The 22,867-nt window shown below is 53.1% G+C and overlaps 2 protein-coding genes across 2 annotated transcripts in view; both read left to right on the top strand.

The window, feature by feature from the left end:
- The first annotated feature begins 787 nt into the window (after nt 1–787).
- On the top strand, nt 788–13,492 carry LOC142908082 (WD repeat-containing protein 70-like). The gene is made up of 5 exons (XM_076058259.1): nt 788–896; nt 6,003–6,098; nt 11,056–11,242; nt 11,496–11,694; nt 12,557–13,492. Exons 1-5 carry the CDS (start codon nt 815–817, stop codon nt 12,704–12,706), a joined length of 714 nt encoding a protein of 237 aa, XP_075914374.1. The 5' UTR covers nt 788–814; the 3' UTR covers nt 12,707–13,492.
- A 271-nt stretch (nt 13,493–13,763) lies between these two features.
- LOC142908092 (WD repeat-containing protein 70-like) overlaps nt 13,764–22,867 on the top strand; it is a gene marked incomplete at its 3' end in the record, with an annotated part of 48,620 nt that continues 39,516 nt past the window's right edge. The window contains exons 1-2 of the mRNA XM_076058291.1: nt 13,764–13,970; nt 19,294–19,447. Coding sequence (XP_075914406.1) covers nt 13,924–13,970; nt 19,294–19,447 — 201 coding nt within the window. The remainder of the gene's footprint in view (nt 13,971–19,293; nt 19,448–22,867) is intronic.

Genomic DNA, 22,867 nt, shown 5'->3' with positions numbered 1-22,867 from the left:
GTCTGGGCGCCGTTCGGACCTTGTGGTTTGCGTGATGACGTCACCAGCTCGCGTGGTGACGTCACCGCACCGCGCACGTTGCGTGATAGCGTCGCCTGCCGCGTTCTAGTGCGTGGTGACGATACTGCCCCTGTGGTGACGTCACTTCGCAACCATCCGCGTTTGGCGCGTCATGACGCCCCATCCCGCGGTAGTACGTGATGACGTCATCGGGGAATGTGGGCTGCGCAGTGACGTCACCACAGCAAAACAATTGGCTTGGAGCTAGGCGTCACCCGCACCAGTTTGTGCGTTGTGACGTCACGGACCACGTGTTCTGCGCGGTGACATCACCACGCAACTATACCCGAGTCGTGTTACGTGACGATGTCACCCGCTCGCGTCGATGCGTGATGACGTCACCGGCCAACTTTTTTAATCGCGTCATCACCACGCGCGTTGACCAATGTCATATTCTTGGTTCTTTGTTTAAAGTCACGGAGATAGAAAACAAAAAAAAATTTAAGATAATAAGAGCAAAAAAAACAATGGTTACATGTGATGACGTCACCACTCGCGTCGGTGCGCCGTGACGTCAGGCCGACAAGTGTGGTCCCGTGCCGTGACGTCAACCCGACAAGTGTGGTCCTGTCTGGTGACGTCACCCGACAAGTGTGGTTCCCGCGCCGTGACGTCACCCGACAAGTGTGGGTCCCGCACCGTGACGTCACCCGACAAATGGGGTCCCACGCCGTGACGTCATCCGACAAGTGGGGTCCCACGCCGTGACGTCATCCGACAAGTGTGGTTCCCGCACGGTGACATCACCCAACAGATGTGGTCCCGCGCGGTGACGTCACGACGCACCGCGTTGATGACGTCGAAGGCAGCGATGGCGGCGGAGTCGTCTCCACGGGGTGAGCGACGCAGCTCCCCCCCTGACCCCCCCTCGACCCCCCCTCGACCCCCCCCCTGACCCCCCCCGTGTGGGTTTCCGTCGGAGCGGACCTAGCGGTGGGCCAGAGCCCCGCGCCGCGTCCACGCGCGGTGCCGAGAGCGGCGCCCGGGACCCCCCCACAGGGGGACGTTGACTCCCTCGTGTGGGTGACAGTGCCTGTAGTGTGTAGTGTATGTTAGTCTGTAGTGTGTAGTGTATGTTAGTGTGTAGTGTGTTAGAGTGTTAGTGTGTTAGTGTTAGTGTGTAGTGTGGGTGACAGTGCCTGTAGTGTGTAGTGTAGTGTGTTAGTCTGTGTGTAGTGTGTGTGTGTTAGTGTGTAGTGTGTTAGTGTTAGTGTGTAGTGTGTAGTGTATGTTAGTCTGTGTGTGTTAGTGTATGTGTGTAGTGTTAGTGTGTTAGTGTGGGTGACAGTGCCTGTAGTGTGTAGTGTATGTTAGTCTGTGTTAGTGTGTAGTGTGTGTGTGTGTTAGTGTGTAGTGTGTTAGTGTGTGTTAGTGTGGGTGACAGTGCCTGTAGTGTATAGTGTATGTTAGTCTGTGTGTGTTAGTGTAGTGTGTGTTAGTGTGTAGTGTGTTAGTGTTAGTGTGTGTAGTGTGGGTGACAGTGCCTGTAGTGTATAGTGTATGTTAGTCTGTGTGTGTTAGTGTAGTGTGTGTTAGTGTGTAGTGTGTTAGTGTTAGTGTGTGTAGTGTGGGTGACAGTGCCTGTAGTGTATAGTGTATGTTAGTCTGTGTTAGTGTGTAGTGTGTGTGTGTTAGTGTGTTAGTGTTAGTGTGTGTTAGTGTGTGTTAGTGTGTGTTAGTGTGGGTGACAGTGCCTGTAGTGTGTAGTGTATGTTAGTCTGTAGTGTGTGTGTTAGTGTGTTAGAGTGTTAGTGTGTAGTGTTAGTGTAGTGTTAGTGTGTGTAGTGTGGGTGACAGTGCCTGTAGTGTGTAGTGTATGTTAGTCTGTAGTGTGATAGTAGTGTATGTAGTGTATAGTGTATGTTAGTGTTAGTGTGTTAGTGTGTGTTAGTCTGTGTGTTAGTGTGTTAGTGTGTAGTGTGGGTGACAGTGCCTGTAGTGTATAGTGTATGTTAGTCTGTGTGTGTAGTGTGTGTGTTAGAGTGTGTGTAGTGTATAGTGTATGTTAGTGTGTAGTGTGGGTGACAGTGCCTGTAGTGTATAGTGTATGTTAGTGTGTAGTGTAGTGTGTGTGTGTAGTGTATAGTGTATGTTAGTCTGTGTGATAGTGTAGTGTGTAGTGTGTGTAGTGTGTGTGTAGTGTTAGTGTGTTAGTGTGTGTTAGTGTGGGTGACAGTGCCTGTAGTGTATAGTGTATGTTAGTCTGTGTGTGTAGTGTAGTGTGTAGTGTATAGTGTATGTTAGTGTGTGTAGTGTTAGTGTGTGTAGTGTGTTAGTGTGTTAGAGTGTTAGTGTGTGTAGTGTTAGTGTGTTAGTGTGTGTTAGTGTGGGTGACAGTGCCTGTAGTGTATAGTGTATGTTAGTCTGTGTGTAGTGTAGTGTATGTTAGTCTGTGTGTGTAGTGTGTGTGTTAGTGTGTGTTAGTGTAGTGTGTTAGTGTGTGTAGTGTGGGTGACAGTGCCTGTAGTGTGTAGTGTATGTTAGTCTGTGTGTGTAGTGTGTGTGTTAGTGTGTGTAGTGTGTAGTGTTAGTGTGTGTAGTGTTAGTGTGTTAGTGTGTGTGATAGTAGTGTAGTGTATAGTGTATGTTAGTGTGTAGTGTGGGTGACAGTGCCTGTAGTGTATAGTGTATATAGTGTGTGTGTAGTGTAGTGTTAGTGTGTGTGTGTAGTGTTAGTGTGTTAGTGTGTGTTAGTGTGTGTGTGTTTGTGTAGTGTGTTAGTGTGTGTTAGTGTGTGTTAGTGTAGTGTTAGTGTGTAGTGTTAGTGTGTGTGATAGTAGTGTAGTGTATAGTGTATAGTGTATGTTAGTGTGTGTTAGTGTAGTGTTAGTGTGTAGTGTTAGTGTGTTAGTGTGTGTGATAGTAGTGTAGTGTATAGTGTATGTTAGTGTGTGTGTGTATGTGTGTAGTGTAGTGTTAGTGTGTGTGTAGTGTGTTAGTGTGTGTGTGTGATAGTAGTGTAGTGTATAGTGTATGTTAGTGTGTGTTAGTAGTGTGTTAGAGTGTTAGTGTGTGTAGTGTTAGTGTGTTAGTGTGTGTTAGTGTGTGTGTGTTTGTGTAGTGTGTTAGTGTGTGTTAGTGTGTAGTGTGTTAGTGTGTGTTAGTGTGTGTGTGTTTGTGTAGTGTGTTAGTGTGTGTTAGTGTGTAGTGTGTTAGTGTGTGTTAGTGTGTAGTGTGTTAGTGTGTGTTAGTGTGTGTGTGTTTGTGTAGTGTGTTAGTGTGTGTTAGTGTGTAGTGTAGTGTGTTAGTGTGTAGTGTAGTGTTAGTGTGTGTGTAGTGTGTTAGTGTGTGTGTAGTGTGTAGTGTGTGTTAGTGTGTGTGTGTTTGTGTAGTGTGTTAGTGTGTAGTGTAGTGTTAGTGTGTGTGTAGTGTGTTAGTGTGTGTGATAGTAGTGTAGTGTATAGTGTATGTTAGTGTGTGTGTGTAGTGTGATAGTGTGTGTGTAGTGTGTATAGTGTGTGTGTAGTGTGTAGTGTGTGTTAGTGTGTGTGTGTTTGTGTAGTGTGTTAGTGTGTAGTGTAGTGTTAGTGTGTGTGTAGTGTGTTAGTGTGTGTGATAGTAGTGTAGTGTATAGTGTATGTTAGTGTGTGTGTGTAGTGTGATAGTGTGTGTGTAGTGTGTATAGTGTGTGTGTAGTGTGTGTTAGTGTGTGTGTGTTTGTGTAGTGTGTAGTGTAGTGTTAGTGTGTGTGTAGTGTGTGTGTGTAGTGTTAGTGTGTTAGTGTGTGTTAGTGTGGGTGATAGTAGTGTAGTGTATAGTGTATGTTAGTGTGTGTTAGTGTGTGTTGTGTAGTGTGTGTGTAGTGTGTGTGTGTGATAGTAGTGTAGTGTATAGTGTGTGTTAGTGTGTGTGTTAGTGTGTAGTGTGTTAGTGTGGGTGATAGTAGTGTAGTGTATGTTAGTGTGTAGTGTGTGTGATAGTAGTGTATAGTGTATGTTAGTGTGTAGTGTGTGTGATAGTAGTGTAGTGTATAGTGTATGTTAGTGTGTAGTGTGTGTGATAGTAGTGTAGTGTATAGTGTATGTTAGTGTGTGTGTGTAGTGTGTGTGTTAGTGTGTGTGTAGTGTGTGTAGTGTGTAGTGTGATAGTAGTGTAGTGTATAGTGTATGTTAGTGTGTGTTAGTGTGTGTGTAGTGTGTGTTAGTGTGTGTTAGTGTGTGTGTGTAGTGTGTGTTAGTGTGTGTGTGTAGTGTATAGTGTATGTTAGTCTGTGTGTTAGTGTGTAGTGTGTTAGTGTATGTGTAGTGTGTGTTAGTGTGTGTGTAGTGTGTGTAGTGTGTTAGTGTGTGTGATAGTAGTGTAGTGTATAGTGTATGTTAGTGTGTGTGTGTGTAGTGTGTATGATAGTGTCTGTGTGTATATAGTGTGTTAGTGTGTGTAGTGTTAGTGTGTTAGTGTGTGTGTTAGTGTGTGTGTAGTGTGTTAGTGTGTGTAGTGTGTATGTGTGTGTAGTGTTAGTGTGTTAGTGTGTGTGTTAGTGTGTGTGTAGTGTGTTAGTGTGTGTAGTGTGTGTAGTGTTAGTGTGTTAGTGTGTGTGTTAGTGTGTGTGTAGTGTGTTAGTGTGTGTAGTGTGTGTAGTGTTAGTGTGTTAGTGTGTGTGTTAGTGTGTGTGTGTTAGTGTGTGTGTAGTGTGTATAGTGTGCTGCTGCTGAGACTGGAGCGTGCCACTAAGAGGTGGGGCCTTACCATCAGCCCCACCAAAACTAAGCACCTGCCTGGGTATTTTGTACCATCGGACACTCCACCCCCACAACTCCCAATCGGTGATGGGGCAGTTGTGGAGAGAGTGGAGAGTTTCCCATACCTGGGCAGTGTGCTTATGACTGGCTCCAGTTTAACAGCAGAGGTCTCACTCCGAATCAGTCGAGCGGCAATATATTTTCATCGGTTGCGTAACGCTGTGTGGAAGCTACCTGGTCTGTCGCTCCGCACTAAGCTTCAGGTCTTCTCGGCCACGGTCATTCCCTCCCTTCTCTACGCTTGCGAAACGTGGACCCCCCTAATGGAACATCTTCGCCGGTTAGAAACATTTAGGCTGGCCTGCCTACGATCCATCCTGGGTTTAACCAGACTGGATTGTGTGAGGAGCTCACAAATCCTTGAAAGATCTGGGCAGGGTCCCATCGGTGAGCTCCTCCGGCAGGCAAGGCTGCGATGGCTGGGTCATGTAGCCCGCATGCCCAGCCACCGCATGCCGAAACAGCTTTTGTTTGGCCGGATTGAGGGGGCTAAGCGGGCGCGGCACGGGCTAGAGAAGAGATGGAGTGATGTGGTACAGGAGGACGTGGAGCTGAGTGGACTTGCCGATGACTGGTACCAGCGGTGTCAAGATCGGCCTCTGTGGAGGAGGCTCGTGAAGGATGCTACTGGGCAGTTGGAGGCAGTCGCCCTCCAACAACAACGGAGGGCGGAGGAGCGACGCTCACAACAGCGAGCGGAGCGCCGGGTGGCTAAAGCACAGCAGGTTGGCACAGTAGGGGGCACAGGTGGTGCATCAGCCAGTCATCTCAGTCAGTCGACCCGTGGCACCTGGGTCTGCCCCGTGACCTCCTGCCAGCGGGCGTTCGACAGTGGCCTCAAGGTGCACATGGCCTGGCACAAGCGTCGTGGTGACGTCACCGCCACTTAGTGGCGAATGGCGGTTGTTGTTGTGTCTGTGTGTGTCTATGTGTGTGTCTGTGTGTGTCTGTGTGTGTGTCTGTGTGTCTGTGTGTGTGTTTCTGTCTGTGTGTGTGTGTCTGTGTGTGTGTCTGTGTGTGTGTCTGTGTGTGTGCGCGTGGCTGTGTTGTTGTGACATTCTAATCACCAATCCCCTCACTGAGACGTCTGTGAGTAAAGAGCTTCATAGCCCTTCGGATTTCTCCTCCTGCTGCTGCTGCAATCTAAATACATTGATTCAGATTCTGTGCCACTTTCTCTGGCTGTGGGTGCCTTGTCTACAGATGAAGCAGACCCAGCCGGAGGAGGAGATGGGGGAGGTGCTGCTGATGAGGGTGCTGATGATGAAATGGCATCCGTAATGGGGTTCAGCGGATTTGGTGAGTACACGCGTGTGTGTGTTTACGTGTACACGCGTGTGTGTGTGTACGTGTACACGCGTGTGTGTGTGTGTACGTGTACACGCGTGTTTGTGTGTACGTGTACACACATGTTTGTGTGTATGTACTACACGCGTGTGTGTGTGTACGTGTACACGCGTGTGTGTGTGTGTGTGTATGTGTACACGCGTGTGTGTGTGTACGTGTACACGCGTGTTTGTGTGTACGTGTACACGCGTGTGTGTGTGTACGTGTACACGCATGTTTGTGTGTACGTGTGTGTGTACGTGTGTGTGTAGGTAAACAACCCCCTACCTCCTCGCGGTGCCGGACGGGCAACTCTGTCGTGAACAGTGCTGTGGGGGGAGGGCCAATTCCGATTGGTTCCTCCCCTCATGGCATATGTGACCACCACAGGGGCTAAACGGGGGCTCTGGACGGGTTCGAGGGGCTGGTAACCCCTCCACCTTCAATCAATTGCAACGAAACTACGACTTAAACTTAAATATGTAACTAATAAGCTTGTGCCGGAGGCCCCGGGGGACAGGCGTCTATGACGTCTCCTGGCCAAACCCCAATTGGCGGAGCCAGGAGATTGAATCTCAACCCTCGGGGCTCCTCCAGAAACAACGAAAAGCCACTACGGGTGGTCACGTGGAATGTTCGAACGCTCACTGCGGAGGAGAGGCTGCCACTCCTCTGTCGGGAGCTGGACTGGTACCGCCTGGATCTCTGTGGCATTCAGGAGGTCCGGTGGACCGGTTCTGGCTCTTGTCACCATGAGGGGTGGACAGTCCTCTACTCGGGGCAGCAGACTGCCAAACAACAGGGTGTGGCTCATCTTTTGAACAGAAGAATGAAGGGGGCGTGGGATTGTGACGGTGAGGTGTGGGAAGCTGTAAGCCCCAGGCTACTTTGGGCTCGCCTTCCCATTAACCGGAGGCGAGGATTGGTGGTCGTGGTTACTTATGCCCCCACCGAAGACGAACATCCATGGAGGGATGCAGGCAAAGCCGATGAGTCAGATGCCTTCTATGACCTCCTGTCACAGGTGCTGGCCAAAGTGGCCCCTCGGGATAGAGTCATCTTGTTGGGTGACTTCAATGCCCGAGTTTGTCATGATGCTGGCACCTGGTCTGGAGTGATTGGAGAGCATGGGCCAGATCAGCTCAATAACAATGGTAGGAGGCTGCTAGATTTTTGTGCAGCCCATGGGCTTGTAATTACCAACACGCTGTTCCGGCATCGGCGCATCCACACAACATCATGGATGCATGCCGGTTCCAAGCAAGAACATCTGCTGGACTACATAGTGACGGACCAGCGGATGCGAGTCCATGTCCTTGACACCAGGACCTACCGTGGAGCTGATCTGCCCTCTGACCATCGACTAGTCATCCGTAAGATGCGCCTGCCATTCTTCCACTCCAGTGGTGGGTGTACACCCAGGACCCCATTCCAACCTAAAGTGGCCTGGTCTCAGTTATCTGGTGAAAGTTGCAAGCGAGAATTTCATCATCGCCTGCGGCTGGGGTTGACATCGTCTCCCACTCCTCCTGATGTCGAGGGTAAATGGGTGAGGTTTAGAACTGTGACTCATGCGGCTGCAATGTCTGCTTTGGCTACGCGGTCCAGACCTCCCCAGAGACCCTGGCTGACAGAGGAGGTGTTCAGGATGGTTGAGAAAAAGCGACAGGCCCACTGTCATCGGCTACAGAATCCCACGTCAGAGAATGAGGAGGCTTACCGCAACCTTCGCTCGGAGGTTTGGAGAGCTGTGAGGCGCTGCAAGGATGGGTAGTGGTCGCGGGTTGCTGAGGAGATGGAGTCTGCCTCAGTGGCCCGCGATCACAAATCTCTATTTAACTCCATCAAAAAAGTAACCTGCAGCGCCACACCTATTACCATCATTAGGGGAAAAAACGGTGATCCAATCTCTGACCCCCAGGAACAGGTTTGCAGATTTGCTGAGCATTTCTGTGAGGTCTTCGGGGAGGGGAAATCCCTCAGCCCGGAAAATATTGTGGGACAAAGTGGGGATGACCCTGTTGAGGCTGCGGTACCTCAAATATTGGAGGAAGAAGTCACCCCCTGTGAGTGGCTGGCTGAGGTGCGATCTGTTGAGGAAGTATTGAAGGCGATCCAGAGTCTGAGACCAGGAAAGGCAGAGATGATCTCCCAAGCGAAATGCTGAGGGAGGGTGGCATTTGTGCACAGACTGCCCTATATGACATCATAACAACGGTCGGGACCACTGGACGGGTTCCGCAGGATTGGAAGGATGCCCTGGTGGTCCCCCTTTTTAAGAAGGGGGACCGCACAGACTGTAACAACTACAGGGGCATCTCACTCCTCAGTGTCCCGGGAAAGGTCCTGGCAAGGATTATTCAGCATCGCCTTGCGAGGCACACTGAGGAGAGGCTTGCGGAGCCCCAATGCGGTTTCAGGAAAGGGCGGTCCTGCACAGATGCCATTTTTTCTGTCCGTCTGCTACAGCAGAGGTGTAGGGAATTCCAACAAGACCTACATCTCTGCTTTATTGACCTGGTCAAGGCCTATGATACCATCAGTAGGCCTGGGCTCTGGGTTGTTCTTCGTGCTTTTGGAGTACCTGACCCTCTGCTCACGATCATTAATGGCCTTCATGATGGTGAGCGGGCCCGGGTAAACTACGTGGCCGGGAGTCGGAGCCATTCCCTGTACACCTTGGGGTGCGACAGGGATGTCCTCTGGCTCCCACATTATTTAACATCTATTTTGACCACTTAGTTCGTGAAGCCTTCAATAGCTGTACCGGGGGAATCTCCATATGGTACAGATATAATGGGAGGCTGATCGATGCCCGGGTGCGGTCAAGGGATGGCTCCCTTTTGCTCAACCACGTTATGTATGCTGATGATTTGGTAATAGCTGCTCAGTCAGAGGAGGAGTTGGAGACGCTGCTGCTGAGACTGGAGCTTGCCACTAAGAGGTGGGGCCTTACCATCAGCCCCACCAAAACTAAGCACCTGCCTGTGTATTTTGTTCCATCGGACACTCCACCCCCACAACTACCAATCAGTGATGGGGCAGTTGTGGAGAGAGTGGAGAGTTTCCCATACCTGGGCAGTGTGCTTATGACTGCGTCCAGTTTAACAGCAGAGGTCTCACTCCGAATCAGTCGAGCGGCAATGTCTTTTCATCGGTTGCGTAACGCTGTGTGGAAGCTACCTGGTCTGTCGCTCCGCACTAAGCTTCAGGTCTTCTCGGCCACGGTCATTCCCTCCCTTCTCTAACGCTTGCGAAACGTGGACCCCCCTAACGGAACATCTTCGCCGGTTAGAAACATTTAGGCTGGCCTGCCTAGGATCCATCCTGGGTTTAACCAGACTGGATTGTGTGAGGAGCTCACAAATCCTTGAAAGATCTGGGCAAGGTCCCATCGGTGAGCTCCTCCGGCGGGGAAGGCTGCGATGGCTGGGTCATGTAGCCCGCATGCCCAGCCACCGCATGCCGAAACAGCTTTTGTTCGGCCGGATTGAGGGGGCAAAGCGGGCGCGGCACGGGCTAGAGAAGAGATGGAGTGATGTGGTACAGGAGGACGTGGAGCTGAGTGGACTTGCCGATGACTGGTACCAGCGGTGTCAAGATCGGCCTCTGTGGAGGAGGCTCATGAAGGATGCTACTGGGCAGTTGGAGGCAGTCGCCCTCCAACAACAACGGAGGGCGGAGGAGCGACGCTCAGAACAACGAGCGGAGCGCCGGGTGGCTAAAGCACAGCGGGTTGGCACAGTAGGGGGCACAGGTGGTGCATCAGCCAGTCATCTCAGTCAGTCGACCCGTGGCACCTGGGTCTGCCCCGTGACCTCCTGCCAGCGGGCGTTCGACACTTCACGTGGCCTCAAGGTGCACATAGCCTGGCACAAGCATCGTGGTGACGTCACCGCCACTTGGTGGCGAATGGCGGTTGTTATTGTTGTATGTGTGTGTACGTGTGTATGTGTGTGTGTACGTGTGTGTGTACGTGTGTGTGTGTAGGTAAGACGGCGCGTGTGTTTGACCTGTGTGTGTGTACGTGTGTGTGTACGTGTGTGTATACGTGTGTGTGTGTGTGTATGTAGGTAAGAAGGCGCCTGTGTTTGACCTGTGTGTGTGTATACGTGTGTATGTATACGTGTATGTATACGTGTGTGTGTGTAGGTAAGAAGGCGCGTGTGTTTGACCTGTGTGTGTGTATACGTGTGTGTGTACGTGTGTGTGTGTGTGTACGTGTGTGTGTACGTGTGTGTATGTAGGTAAGAACGCGCGTGTGTTTGACCTGTGTGTGTACGTGTGTGTGTATACGTGTATGTATACGTGTGTGTGTGTGTACGTGTGTGTGTAGGTAAGAAGGCGCGTGTGTTTGACCTGTGTGTGTGTATACGTGTGTGTGTACGTGTGTGTGTATACGCGTGTGTGTACGTGTGTGTGTGTACGTGTGTGTGTTTGTGTACGTGTGTGTGTGTAGGTAAGAAGGCGCGTGTGTTTGACCTGTGTGTGTGTATACGTGTGTGTGTACGTGTGTGTATACGTGTGTGTGTATGTGTGTGTGTAGGTAAGAAGGCGCGTGTGCTTGACCTGTGTGTGTGTGTACGTGTGTGTGTATACGTGTGTGTGTGTACGTGTGTGTGTAGGTAAGAAGGCGCGTGTGTTTGACCTGTGTGTGTGTGTACGTGTGTGTGTATACGTGTATGTGTATACGTGTGTGTGTGTATGTGTGTGTGTAGGTAAGAAGGCGCGTGTGCTTGACCTGTGTGTGTGTGTACGTGTGTGTGTATACGTGTGTACGTGTGTGTGTACGTGTGTGTGTACGTGTGTGTGTGTAGGTAAGAAGGCGCGTGTGTTTGACTTGTGTGTGTGTGTACGTGTGTGTCTACGTGTGTGTGTGTACACGTGTGTGTGTGTGTGTGTACGTGTGTGTGTACGTGTGTACGTGTAGGTAAGAAGGCGCGTGTGTTTGACCTGACGGCGATCTTCGAGCAAACGCGACGCACGGCGGTGGAGCGAAGTCGTGCCACACTGCAGGAACGGCAGCAGCAGCAGCAGCAGCAGAGCGCAAACACCACCAACACCATCAAGACCACCAAGACCACCACCACCACCACAGCCTCCACCACACGTGCACGGTGAGGGTCGTGGTGCTGCTGCTGCTGGTGGTGGTGGTGGAGGTAGAAGTGGTGGTGGTTGTGGTGTAGGTGGTGGCGGTTGTGGTGGAGTGGTGGTGGTGGTGGTTGTGGTGTAGGTGTAGGTGGTGGTTGTAGTGCAATGATGATTATTTAGATGATGATACTGCTGATCATGATGGTGATGCTCGTGTTACTGCTGCTGATAATGATGCTGATGCTGATGATGCTGATGATGCTGATGATGTCTGCTCAGTTTTCCACAGCGCCCCAAAGTCAAGAACAGTAGCAGTGATGATGATGGTGACGGTGGTGGTGGTGGTGGTGGTGGTGGCGATGGTGATGATGGTGGTGGCGATGATGAAGACATCATTGGGACTCGCCCTCTTCCCCGTGATGAAAACTCGGCCTCCGATGACGATGATGATGATGATGATGACGAGGAGCAGGATAAGGTGAGCGTTTGTGAGTGCGTGTGAGTCTGTGTCTGTGTGTGAGTCTCTGTGTGAGTCACCCACTCGCTCGCTCACCCGCCCACTCGCTTATTCACCCACCCACTCACAGTCAACCACTCACTCAAACAACCACTCACTCAATCAACCACTCACTCAACCACTCACTCACTCAACCACTCACTCACTCAACCACTCACTCAACCACTCACTCACTCAGCCACTCACTCACTCAACCACTCACTCAATCAACCACTCACTCACTCAACCACTCACTCAATCAACCACTCACTCAACCACTCAACCACTCACTCAACCACTCACTCACTCAACCACTCACTCAACCACTCACTCAACCACTCACTCACTCAACCACTCATTCGCTCAACCACTCACTCAACCACTCACTCACTCAACCACTCACTCAACCACTCACTCACTCAACCACTCACTCAACCACTCAACCACTCACTCAACCACTCACTCAACCACTCACTCACTCACTCAACCACTCACTCAACCACTCGCTCTATCCCCGTGTCTCACTCCCCGTGTCTCTCCGCGCCGTGCTAGGCCCCGTGTCTCTCAGTGTCCCACAAGGTGTCTCTGTGTCTCTCAGTGTCCCACAAGGTGACTCTGTGTCTCCCCGTGTCCCCGTGTGTCTCCCCGTGTCCCACAAGGTGTCTCTGTGTCTCCCCGTGTCTCACAAGGTGACTCTGTGTCTCCCCGTGTCTCTGTGTCTCTCTCCCGTGTCCCACAAGGTGTCTCTGTGTCTCTCTCCCATGTCCCACAAGGTGTCTCTGTGTCTCCCCGTGTCCCACGAGGTGTCTCCGTGTCTCTGTGTGTCTCTGTGTCCCCCTGCTAGGCCCCGTGTCTCCCCGTGTCCCACGAGGTGTCTCTACGTCACAGCTGTAAGCCCGTCACAGCCCTGGCCATCGACCCATCAGGAGCACGAGTTCTGTCCCCGTGTCTCACGAGGTGTCTCTCTGTCCCCGTGTCTCTGTCTCCCTGCTAGGCGCCGTGTCTCCCCGTGTCCCACGAGGTGTCTCTGTGTCTCTGTGTCTCCCTGCTAGGCCCCGTGTCTCCCCGTGTCCCACGAGGTGTCTCTACGTCACAGCTGTAAGCCCGTCACAGCCCTGGCCATCGACCCATCAGGAGCACGAGTTCTGTCCCCGTGTCTCACGAGGTGTCTCTCTGTCCCCGTGTCTCTGTCTCCCTGCTAGGCCCCGTGTCTCCCCGTGTCCCACGAGGTGTCTCTACGTCACAGCTGTAAGCCCGTCACAGCCCTGGCCATCGACCCATCAGGAGCACGAGTTCTGTCCCCGTGTCTCACGAGGTGTCTCTCTGTCCCCGTGTCTCTGTCTCCCTGCTAGGCCCCGTGTCTCCCCGTGTCCCACGAGGTGTCTCTACGTCACAGCTGTAAGCCCGTCACAGCCCTGGCCATCGACCCATCAGGAGCACGAGTTCTGTCCCCGTGTCCCACGAGGTGTATCTGTGTCTCTGTGTCTCTGTGTGTCTCTCCCTGCTAGGCCCCGTGTCTCCCCGTGTCCCACGAGGTGTCTCTACGTCACAGCTGTAAGCCCGTCACAGCCCTGGCCATCGACCCATCAGGAGCACGAGTTCTGTCCCCGTGTCCCACGAGGTGTCTCTGTGTCTCTGTCTCCCTGCTAGGCCCCGTGTCTCCCCGTGTCTCACGAGGTGTCTCTGTGTCTCTGTCTCCCTGCTAGGCGCCGTGTCTCCCCGTGTCCCACGAGGTGTCTCTACGTCACAGCTGTAAGCCCGTCACAGCCCTGGCCATCGACCCATCAGGAGCACGAGTTCTGTCCCCGTGTCTCACGAGGTGTCTCTGTGTCTCTGTGTCTCTGTCTCCCTGCTAGGCCCCGTGTCTCCCCGTGTCTCACGAGGTGTCTCTGTGTCTCTGTGTGTCTCTCCCTGCTAGGCCCCGTGTCTCCCCGTGTCCCACGAGGTGTCTCTACGTCACAGCTGTAAGCCCGTCACAGCCCTGGCCATCGACCCATCAGGAGCACGAGTTCTGTCCCCGTGTCTCACGAGGTGTCTCTGTGTCTCTGTGTCTCTGTGTCTCTCTGCTAGGCCCCGTGTCTCCCCGTGTCCCACGAGGTGTCTCTACGTCACAGCTGTAAGCCCGTCACAGCCCTGGCCATCGACCCATCAGGAGCACGAGTTCTGTCCGCCGGCAGCGACTTTCAGCTCAAGCTGTGGGACTTCGCCGGCATGGACGGGCAGCTCCACGCCTTCCGCACCATCTCGCCCTGCGAGTGGTGCGGGCACGCACCGACGGGACCCCGGGGAGGGCCGCTGAGATGGGTGGAGACAGGAGGGAGACACGGGGGGGGGGGGGAGGGGGGGAGGCGTGCACAAGACTCTGTGTCTCCAACTCAGTGTCTCCAACTCAGTGTCTCCAACTCAGTGTCTCCTACTCAGTGTCTCCTACTCAGTGTCTCCAACTCAGTGTCTCCAACTCGGTGTCTCCTACTCAGTGTCTCCAACACAGTGTCTCCAACTCAGTGTCTCCTACTCAGTGTCTCCTACTCAGTGTCTCCAACTCAGTGTCTCCTACTCAGTGTCTCCTACTCAGTGTCTCCAACTCAGTGTCTCCTACTCAGTGTCTCCTACTCAGTGTCTCCTACTCAGTGTCTCCAACTCAGTGTCTCCAACTCAGTGTCTCCAACTCAGTGTCTCCAACTCAGTGTCTCCAACTCAGTGTCTCCTACTCAGTGTCTCCTACTCAGTGTCTCCAACTCAGTGTCTCCAACTCGGTGTCTCCTACTCAGTGTCTCCAACACAGTGTCTCCAACTCAGTGTCTCCAACTCAGTGTCTCCTACTCAGTGTCTCCTACTCAGTGTCTCTAACTCAGTGTCTCCTACTCAGTGTCTCCTACTCAGTGTCTCCAACTCAGTGTCTCCTACTCAGTGTCTCCAACTCAGTGTCTCCAACTCAGTGTCTCCAACTCAGTGTCTCCAACTCAGTGTCTCCTACTCAGTGTCTCCTACTCAGTGTCTCCTACTCAGTGTCTCCAACTCAGTGTCTCCTACACAGTGTCTCCTACTCAGTGTCTCCAACTCAGTGTCTCCCTCCCGTGTCTCCAACTCAGTGTCTCCCTCCCGTGTCTCCAACTCAGTGTCTCCAACTCAGTGTCTCCTACTCAGTGTCTCCAACTCAGTGTCTCCAACTCAGTGTCTCCAACTCAGTGTCTCCTACTCAGTGTCTCCTACTCAGTGTCTCCTACTCAGTGTCTCCTACTCAGTGTCTCCAACTCAGTGTCTCCTACTCAGTGTCTCCAACTCAGTGTCTCCTACTCAGTGTCTCTAACTCAGTGTTTCCAACTCAGTGTCTCCTACTCAGTGTCTCCAACTCAGTGTCTCCTACTCAGTGTCTCCTACTCAGTGTCTCCAACTCAGTGTCTCCAACACAGTGTCTACAACTCAGTGTCTCCAACTCAGTGTCTCCTACTCAGTGTCTCCTACTCAGTGTCTCCAACTCGGTGTCTCCAACTCGGTGTCTCAACTCAGTGTCTCCAACTCAGTGTCTCCAACTCAGTGTCTCCAACTCAGTGTCTCCAACTCAGTGTCTCCTACTCAGTGTCTCCTACTCAGTGTCTCCTACTCAGTGTCTCCAACTCAGTGTCTCCAACTCAGTGTCTCCTACTCAGTGTCTCCAACTCAGTGTCTCCTACTCAGTGTCTCCTACTCAGTGTCTCCAACTCAGTGTCTCCAACTCAGTGTCTCCAACTCAGTGTCTCCAACTCAGTGTCTCCAACTCAGTGTCTCCAACTCAGTGTCTCCTACTCAGTGTCTCCAACTCAGTGTCTCCTACACAGTGTCTCCAACTCAGTGTCTCCAACTCAGTGTCTCCAACTCAGTGTCTCCTACTCAGTGTCTCCAACTCAGTGTCTCCAACTCAGTGTCTCCAACTCAGTGTCTCCTACTCAGTGTCTCCCTCCCGTGTCTCCAACTCAGTGTCTCCAACTCAGTGTCTCCAACTCAGTGTCTCCAACTCAGTGTCTCCAACTCAGTGTCTCCAACTCAGTGTCTCCCTCCCATGTCTCCTACTCAGTGTCTCCTACACAGTGTCTCCTACTCAGTGTCTTCAACTCAGTGTCTCCTTCTCAGTGTCTCCTACTCAGTGTCTCCAACTCAGTGTCTCCTACTCAGTGTCTCCAACTCAGTGTCTCCTACTCAGTGTCTCCAACTCAGTGTCTCCTACTCAGTGTCTCCTACTCAGTGTCTCCTACTCAGTGTCTCTCCCCCGTGTCTCCAACTCAGTGTCTCATACTCAGTGTCTCCTACTCAGTGTCTCCAACTCAGTGTCTCCTACTCAGTGTCTCCTACTCAGTGTCTCCAACTCAGTGTCTCCTACACAGTGTCTCCAACTCAGTGTCTCCAACTCAGTGTCTCCTACTCAGTGTCTCCAACTCAGTGTCTCCAACTCGGTGTCTCCTACTCAGTGTCTCCAACACAGTGTCTCCAACTCAGTGTCTCCAACTCAGTGTCTCCTACTCAGTGTCTCCTACTCAGTGTCTCTAACTCAGTGTCTCCTACTCAGTGTCTCCTACTCAGTGTCTCCAACTCAGTGTCTCCTACTCAGTGTCTCCAACTCAGTGTCTCCAACTCAGTGTCTCCAACTCAGTGTCTCCAACTCAGTGTCTCCTACTCAGTGTCTCCTACTCAGTGTCTCCTACTCAGTGTCTCCAACTCAGTGTCTCCTACACAGTGTCTCCTACTCAGTGTCTCCAACTCAGTGTCTCCCTCCCGTGTCTCCAACTCAGTGTCTCCCTCCCGTGTCTCCAACTCAGTGTCTCCAACTCAGTGTCTCCTACTCAGTGTCTCTAACTCAGTGTTTCCAACTCAGTGTCTCCTACTCAGTGTCTCCAACTCAGTGTCTCCTACTCAGTGTCTCCTACTCAGTGTCTCCAACTCAGTGTCTCCAACACAGTGTCTACAACTCAGTGTCTCCAACTCAGTGTCTCCTACTCAGTGTCTCCTACTCAGTGTCTCCAACTCGGTGTCTCCAACTCGGTGTCTCAACTCAGTGTCTCCAACTCAGTGTCTCCAACTCAGTGTCTCCAACTCAGTGTCTCCAACTCAGTGTCTCCTACTCAGTGTCTCCTACTCAGTGTCTCCTACTCAGTGTCTCCAACTCAGTGTCTCCAACTCAGTGTCTCCTACTCAGTGTCTCCAACTCAGTGTCTCCTACTCAGTGTCTCCTACTCAGTGTCTCCAACTCAGTGTCTCCAACTCAGTGTCTCCAACTCAGTGTCTCCAACTCAGTGTCTCCAACTCAGTGTCTCCAACTCAGTGTCTCCTACTCAGTGTCTCCAACTCAGTGTCTCCTACACAGTGTCTCCAACTCAGTGTCTCCAACTCAGTGTCTCCAACTCAGTGTCTCCTACTCAGTGTCTCCAACTCAGTGTCTCCAACTCAGTGTCTCCAACTCAGTGTCTCCTACTCAGTGTCTCCCTCCCGTGTCTCCAACTCAGTGTCTCCAACTCAGTGTCTCCAACTCAGTGTCTCCAACTCAGTGTCTCCAACTCAGTGTCTCCAACTCAGTGTCTCCCTCCCATGTCTCCTACTCAGTGTCTCCTACACAGTGTCTCCTACTCAGTGTCTTCAACTCAGTGTCTCCTTCTCAGTGTCTCCTACTCAGTGTCTCCAACTCAGTGTCTCCTACTCAGTGTCTCCAACTCAGTGTCTCCTACTCAGTGTCTCCAACTCAGTGTCTCCTACTCAGTGTCTCCTACTCAGTGTCTCCTACTCAGTGTCTCTCCCCCGTGTCTCCAACTCAGTGTCTCATACTCAGTGTCTCCTACTCAGTGTCTCCAACTCAGTGTCTCCTACTCAGTGTCTCCTACTCAGTGTCTCCAACTCAGTGTCTCCTACACAGTGTCTCCAACTCAGTGTCTCCAACTCAGTGTCTCCTACTCAGTGTCTCCAACTCAGTGTCTCCAACTCAGTGTCTCCTACTCAGTGTCTCCTACTCAGTGTCTCCTACTCAGTGTCTCCAACTCAGTGTCTCCAACTCAGTGTCTCCTACTCAGTGTCTCCAACTCAGTGTCTCCAACTCAGTGTCTCCTACTCAGTGTCTCCAACTCAGTGTCTCCTACTCAGTGTCTCCAACTCAGTGTCTCCTACTCAGTGTCTCCAACTCAGTGTCTCCTACTCAGTGTCTCCTACTCAGTGTCTCCTACTCAGTGTCTCCAACTCGGTGTCTCCAATTCGGTGTCTCAACTCAGTGTCTCCAACTCAGTGTCTCCAACTCAGTGTCTCCTACTCAGTGTCTCCAACTCAGTGTCTCCTACTCAGTGTCTCCTACTCAGTGTCTCCTACACAGTGTCTCCAACTCAGTGTCTCCTACTCAGTGTCTCCTACTCAGTGTCTCCTACTCAGTGTCTCCAACTCAGTGTCTCCAACTCAGTGTCTCTCCCCCCGTGTCTCTCCCCCGTGTCTCTCCCCCGTGTCTCCCCGTGTCTCTCCCCCGTGTCTCCCCGTGTCTCCCCCGTGTCTCACCCCCGTGTCTCTCCGTGTCTCACCCCCGTGTCTCTCCCCCGTGTCTGCCCGTGTCTCCCCGTGTCTCCCCGTCTCTCCCCGTCGCTCCCCGTGTCTCACCCCCGTGTCCCTCCCCCGTGTCCCTCCCCCCCGTGTCTCTCCGTGTCTCACCCCCGTGTCTCCCCCCCCGTGTCTCCCCGTGTCTCCCCGTGTCTCTCCCCCGTGTCTCCCCGTGTCTCCCCGTGTCTCCCCCGTGTCCCTCCCCCGTGTCCCTCCCCCGTGTCTCTCCCCCCGTGTCTCTCCCCCGTGTCTCCCCCGTGTCTCACCCGTGTCTCCCCGTGTCTCCCCGTGTCTCACCCCCGTGTCTCTCCCCCGTGTCTCTCCCCCGTGTCTCCCCGTGTCTCCCCCGTGTCTCTCCCCCGTGTCTCACCCCCGTGTCTCACCCCTGTCTCCCCGTGTCTCACCCCCATGTCTCACCCCCGTGTCTCACCCCTGTCTCCCCGTGTCTCCCCGTGTCTCACCCCCATGTCTCACCTCCGTGTCTCACCCCCGTCTGTCCCCGTGTCTCCCCGTGTCTCACCCCCGTGTCTCTCCCCCGTGTCTCTCCCCCGTGTCTCCCCGTGTCTCCTCCGTGTCTCTCCCCCGTGTCTCTCCCCCGTGTCTCACCTCTGTCTCCCCGTGTCTCCCCGTGTCTCACCCCCGTGTCTCACCCCCGTGTCTCTCCCCCGTGTCTCACCCCCGTGTCTCCCCGTGTCTCCCCCGTGTCTCTCCCCTGTGTCTCCCCGTGTCTCCCCGTGTCTCCCTGTGTCTCTCCCCCGTGTCTCACCCCCCGTGTCTCCCCGTGTCTCCCCGTGTCTCACCCCCCGTGTCTCTCCCCTGTGTCTCACCCCCGTGTCTCTCCCCCGTGTCTCTCCCCCCGTGTCTCACCCCCGTGTCTCCCCGTGTCTCCCCCGTGTCTCCCCCCCGTGTCTCTCCCCCGTGTCTCCCCGTGTCTCTCCCCCGTGTCTCACCCCTGTGTCTCCCCCGTGTCTCTCCCCCGTGTCTCCCCGTGTCTCTCCCCCGTGTCTCACCCCTGTGTCTCCCCCGTGTCTCCCGTAGCCACCAGCTCAAGTCCGTCTCCTTCAATTTGTCCGGAGACAAAATCCTCGTGGTGTCCGGGAGTGCTCAGGCCAAGGTGCTGGACCGGGACGGCTTCCCTGTGGCGGAGACGGTGAAGGGAGACCAGTACATCACGGACACGGCACACACCAAGGTGAGACACAGAGACACACACACAGAGACACAGAGACAGAGACACACAGAGACACACACACAGAGACGGTGAAGGGAGACCAGTACATCACGGACACGGCACACACCAAGGTGAGACACACACACACAGAGACACACACACAGAGACACACAGAGACAGTGAAGGGAGACCAGTACATCACGGACACGGCACACACCAAGGTGAGACACACACACACAGAGACACACACACAGAGACACACAGAGACAGTGAAGGGAGACCAGTACATCACGGACACGGCACACACCAAGGTGAGACACAGAGACACACACACAGAGACACACACACAGAGACACACACACAGAGACACAGAGACAGTGAAGGGAGACCAGTACATCACGGACACGGCACACACCAAGGTGGGACACAGAGACACACACAGAGACACACACACAGAGACACACACACAGAGACACAGAGACAGTGAAGGGAGACCAGTACATCACGGACACGGCACACACCAAGGTGGGACACAGAGACACAGAGACACAGACAGAGACACACACACACAGACACAGAGACAGTGAAGGGAGACCAGTACATCACGGACACGGCACACACCAAGGTGAGACACAGAGACACACACACAGAGACACAGAGACACACAGAGACACAGAGACAGTGAAGGGAGACCAGTACATCACGGACACGGCACACACCAAGGTGAGACAGAGACACAGAGACACACACACAGAGACACACACACAGAGACACAGAGACACACACACACAGACACAGAGACAGTGAAGGGAGACCAGTACATCACGGACACGGCACACACCAAGGTGAGACACAGAGACACACACACAGAGACACACACACAGAGACACACACACAGAGACACAGAGACAGTGAAGGGAGACCAGTACATCACGGACACGGCACACACCAAGGTGGGACACAGAGACACACACAGAGACACACACACAGAGACACACACACAGAGACACAGAGACAGTGAAGGGAGACCAGTACATCACGGACACGGCACACACCAAGGTGGGACACAGAGACACAGAGACACAGACAGAGACACACACACACAGACACAGAGACAGTGAAGGGAGACCAGTACATCACGGACACGGCACACACCAAGGTGAGACACAGAGACACACACACAGAGACACAGAGACACACAGAGACACAGAGACAGTGAAGGGAGACCAGTACATCACGGACACGGCACACACCAAGGTGAGACAGAGACACAGAGACACACACACAGAGACACACACACAGAGACACAGAGACACACACACACAGACACAGAGACAGTGAAGGGAGACCAGTACATCACGGACACGGCACACACCAAGGTGAGACACAGAGACACACACACAGAGACACACACACAGAGACACACACACAGAGACACAGAGACAGTGAAGGGAGACCAGTACATCACGGACACGGCACACACCAAGGTGGGACACAGAGACACACACAGAGACACACACACAGAGACACACACACAGAGACACAGAGACAGTGAAGGGAGACCAGTACATCACGGACACGGCACACACCAAGGTGGGACACAGAGACACAGAGACACAGACAGAGACACACACACACAGACACAGAGACAGTGAAGGGAGACCAGTACATCACGGACACGGCACACACCAAGGTGAGACACAGAGACACACACACAGAGACACAGAGACACACAGAGACACAGAGACAGTGAAGGGAGACCAGTACATCACGGACACGGCACACACCAAGGTGAGACAGAGACACAGAGACACACACACAGAGACACACACACAGAGACACAGAGACACACACACACAGACACAGAGACAGTGAAGGGAGACCAGTACATCACGGACACGGCACACACCAAGGTGAGACACAGAGACACACACACAGAGACACACACACAGAGACACACACACAGAGACACAGAGACAGTGAAGGGAGACCAGTACATCACGGACACGGCACACACCAAGGTGGGACACAGAGACACACACAGAGACACACACACAGAGACACACACACAGAGACACAGAGACAGTGAAGGGAGACCAGTACATCACGGACACGGCACACACCAAGGTGGGACACAGAGACACAGAGACACAGACAGAGACACACACACACAGACACAGAGACAGTGAAGGGAGACCAGTACATCACGGACACGGCACACACCAAGGTGAGACACAGAGACACACACACAGAGACACAGAGACACACAGAGACACAGAGACAGTGAAGGGAGACCAGTACATCACGGACACGGCACACACCAAGGTGAGACAGAGACACAGAGACACACACACAGAGACACACACACAGAGACACAGAGACACACACACACAGACACAGAGACAGTGAAGGGAGACCAGTACATCACGGACACGGCACACACCAAGGTGAGACACAGAGACACACACACAGAGACACACACACAGAGACACACACACAGAGACACAGAGACAGTGAAGGGAGACCAGTACATCACGGACACGGCACACACCAAGGTGGGACACAGAGACACACACAGAGACACACACACAGAGACACACACACAGAGACACAGAGACAGTGAAGGGAGACCAGTACATCACGGACACGGCACACACCAAGGTGGGACACAGAGACACAGAGACACAGACAGAGACACACACACACAGACACAGAGACAGTGAAGGGAGACCAGTACATCACGGACACGGCACACACCAAGGTGAGACACAGAGACACACACACAGAGACACAGAGACACACAGAGACACAGAGACAGTGAAGGGAGACCAGTACATCACGGACACGGCACACACCAAGGTGAGACAGAGACACAGAGACACACACACAGAGACACACACACAGAGACACAGAGACACACACACACAGACACAGAGACAGTGAAGGGAGACCAGTACATCACGGACACGGCACACACCAAGGTGAGACACAGAGACACACACACAGAGACACACACACAGAGACACACACACAGAGACACAGAGACAGTGAAGGGAGACCAGTACATCACGGACACGGCACACACCAAGGTGGGACACAGAGACACACACAGAGACACACACACAGAGACACACACACAGAGACACAGAGACAGTGAAGGGAGACCAGTACATCACGGACACGGCACACACCAAGGTGGGACACAGAGACACAGAGACACAGACAGAGACACACACACACAGACACAGAGACAGTGAAGGGAGACCAGTACATCACGGACACGGCACACACCAAGGTGAGACACAGAGACACACACACAGAGACACAGAGACACACAGAGACACAGAGACAGTGAAGGGAGACCAGTACATCACGGACACGGCACACACCAAGGTGAGACAGAGACACAGAGACACACACACAGAGACACACACACAGAGA

The sequence above is a fragment of the Petromyzon marinus genome, assembly GCF_048934315.1.
Source record: "Petromyzon marinus isolate PM22_M1 ecotype Great Lakes invasive population chromosome 70 unlocalized genomic scaffold, UKy_Petmar_22M1.pri1.0 chr70_unloc.1, whole genome shotgun sequence".
In the NCBI taxonomy this organism is placed as follows: domain Eukaryota; kingdom Metazoa; phylum Chordata; class Hyperoartia; order Petromyzontiformes; family Petromyzontidae; genus Petromyzon; species Petromyzon marinus.
This window is presented reverse-complemented; position numbering and strand designations above follow the sequence as displayed.

Excerpts from the sequence above, each read along its gene's own strand:
- LOC142908082 (XM_076058259.1), top strand. The coding sequence starts at position 815 with ATGTGGTCCCGCGCGGTGACGTCACGACGCACCGCGTTGATGACGTCG. Across the intron at positions 897-6,002 it reads GGCGGAGTCGTCTCCACGGG|ATGAAGCAGACCCAGCCGGA; the intron begins GTGAGCGACGCA and ends CCTTGTCTACAG. Across the intron at positions 11,243-11,495 it reads GCCTCCACCACACGTGCACG|TTTTCCACAGCGCCCCAAAG; the intron begins GTGAGGGTCGTG and ends ATGTCTGCTCAG.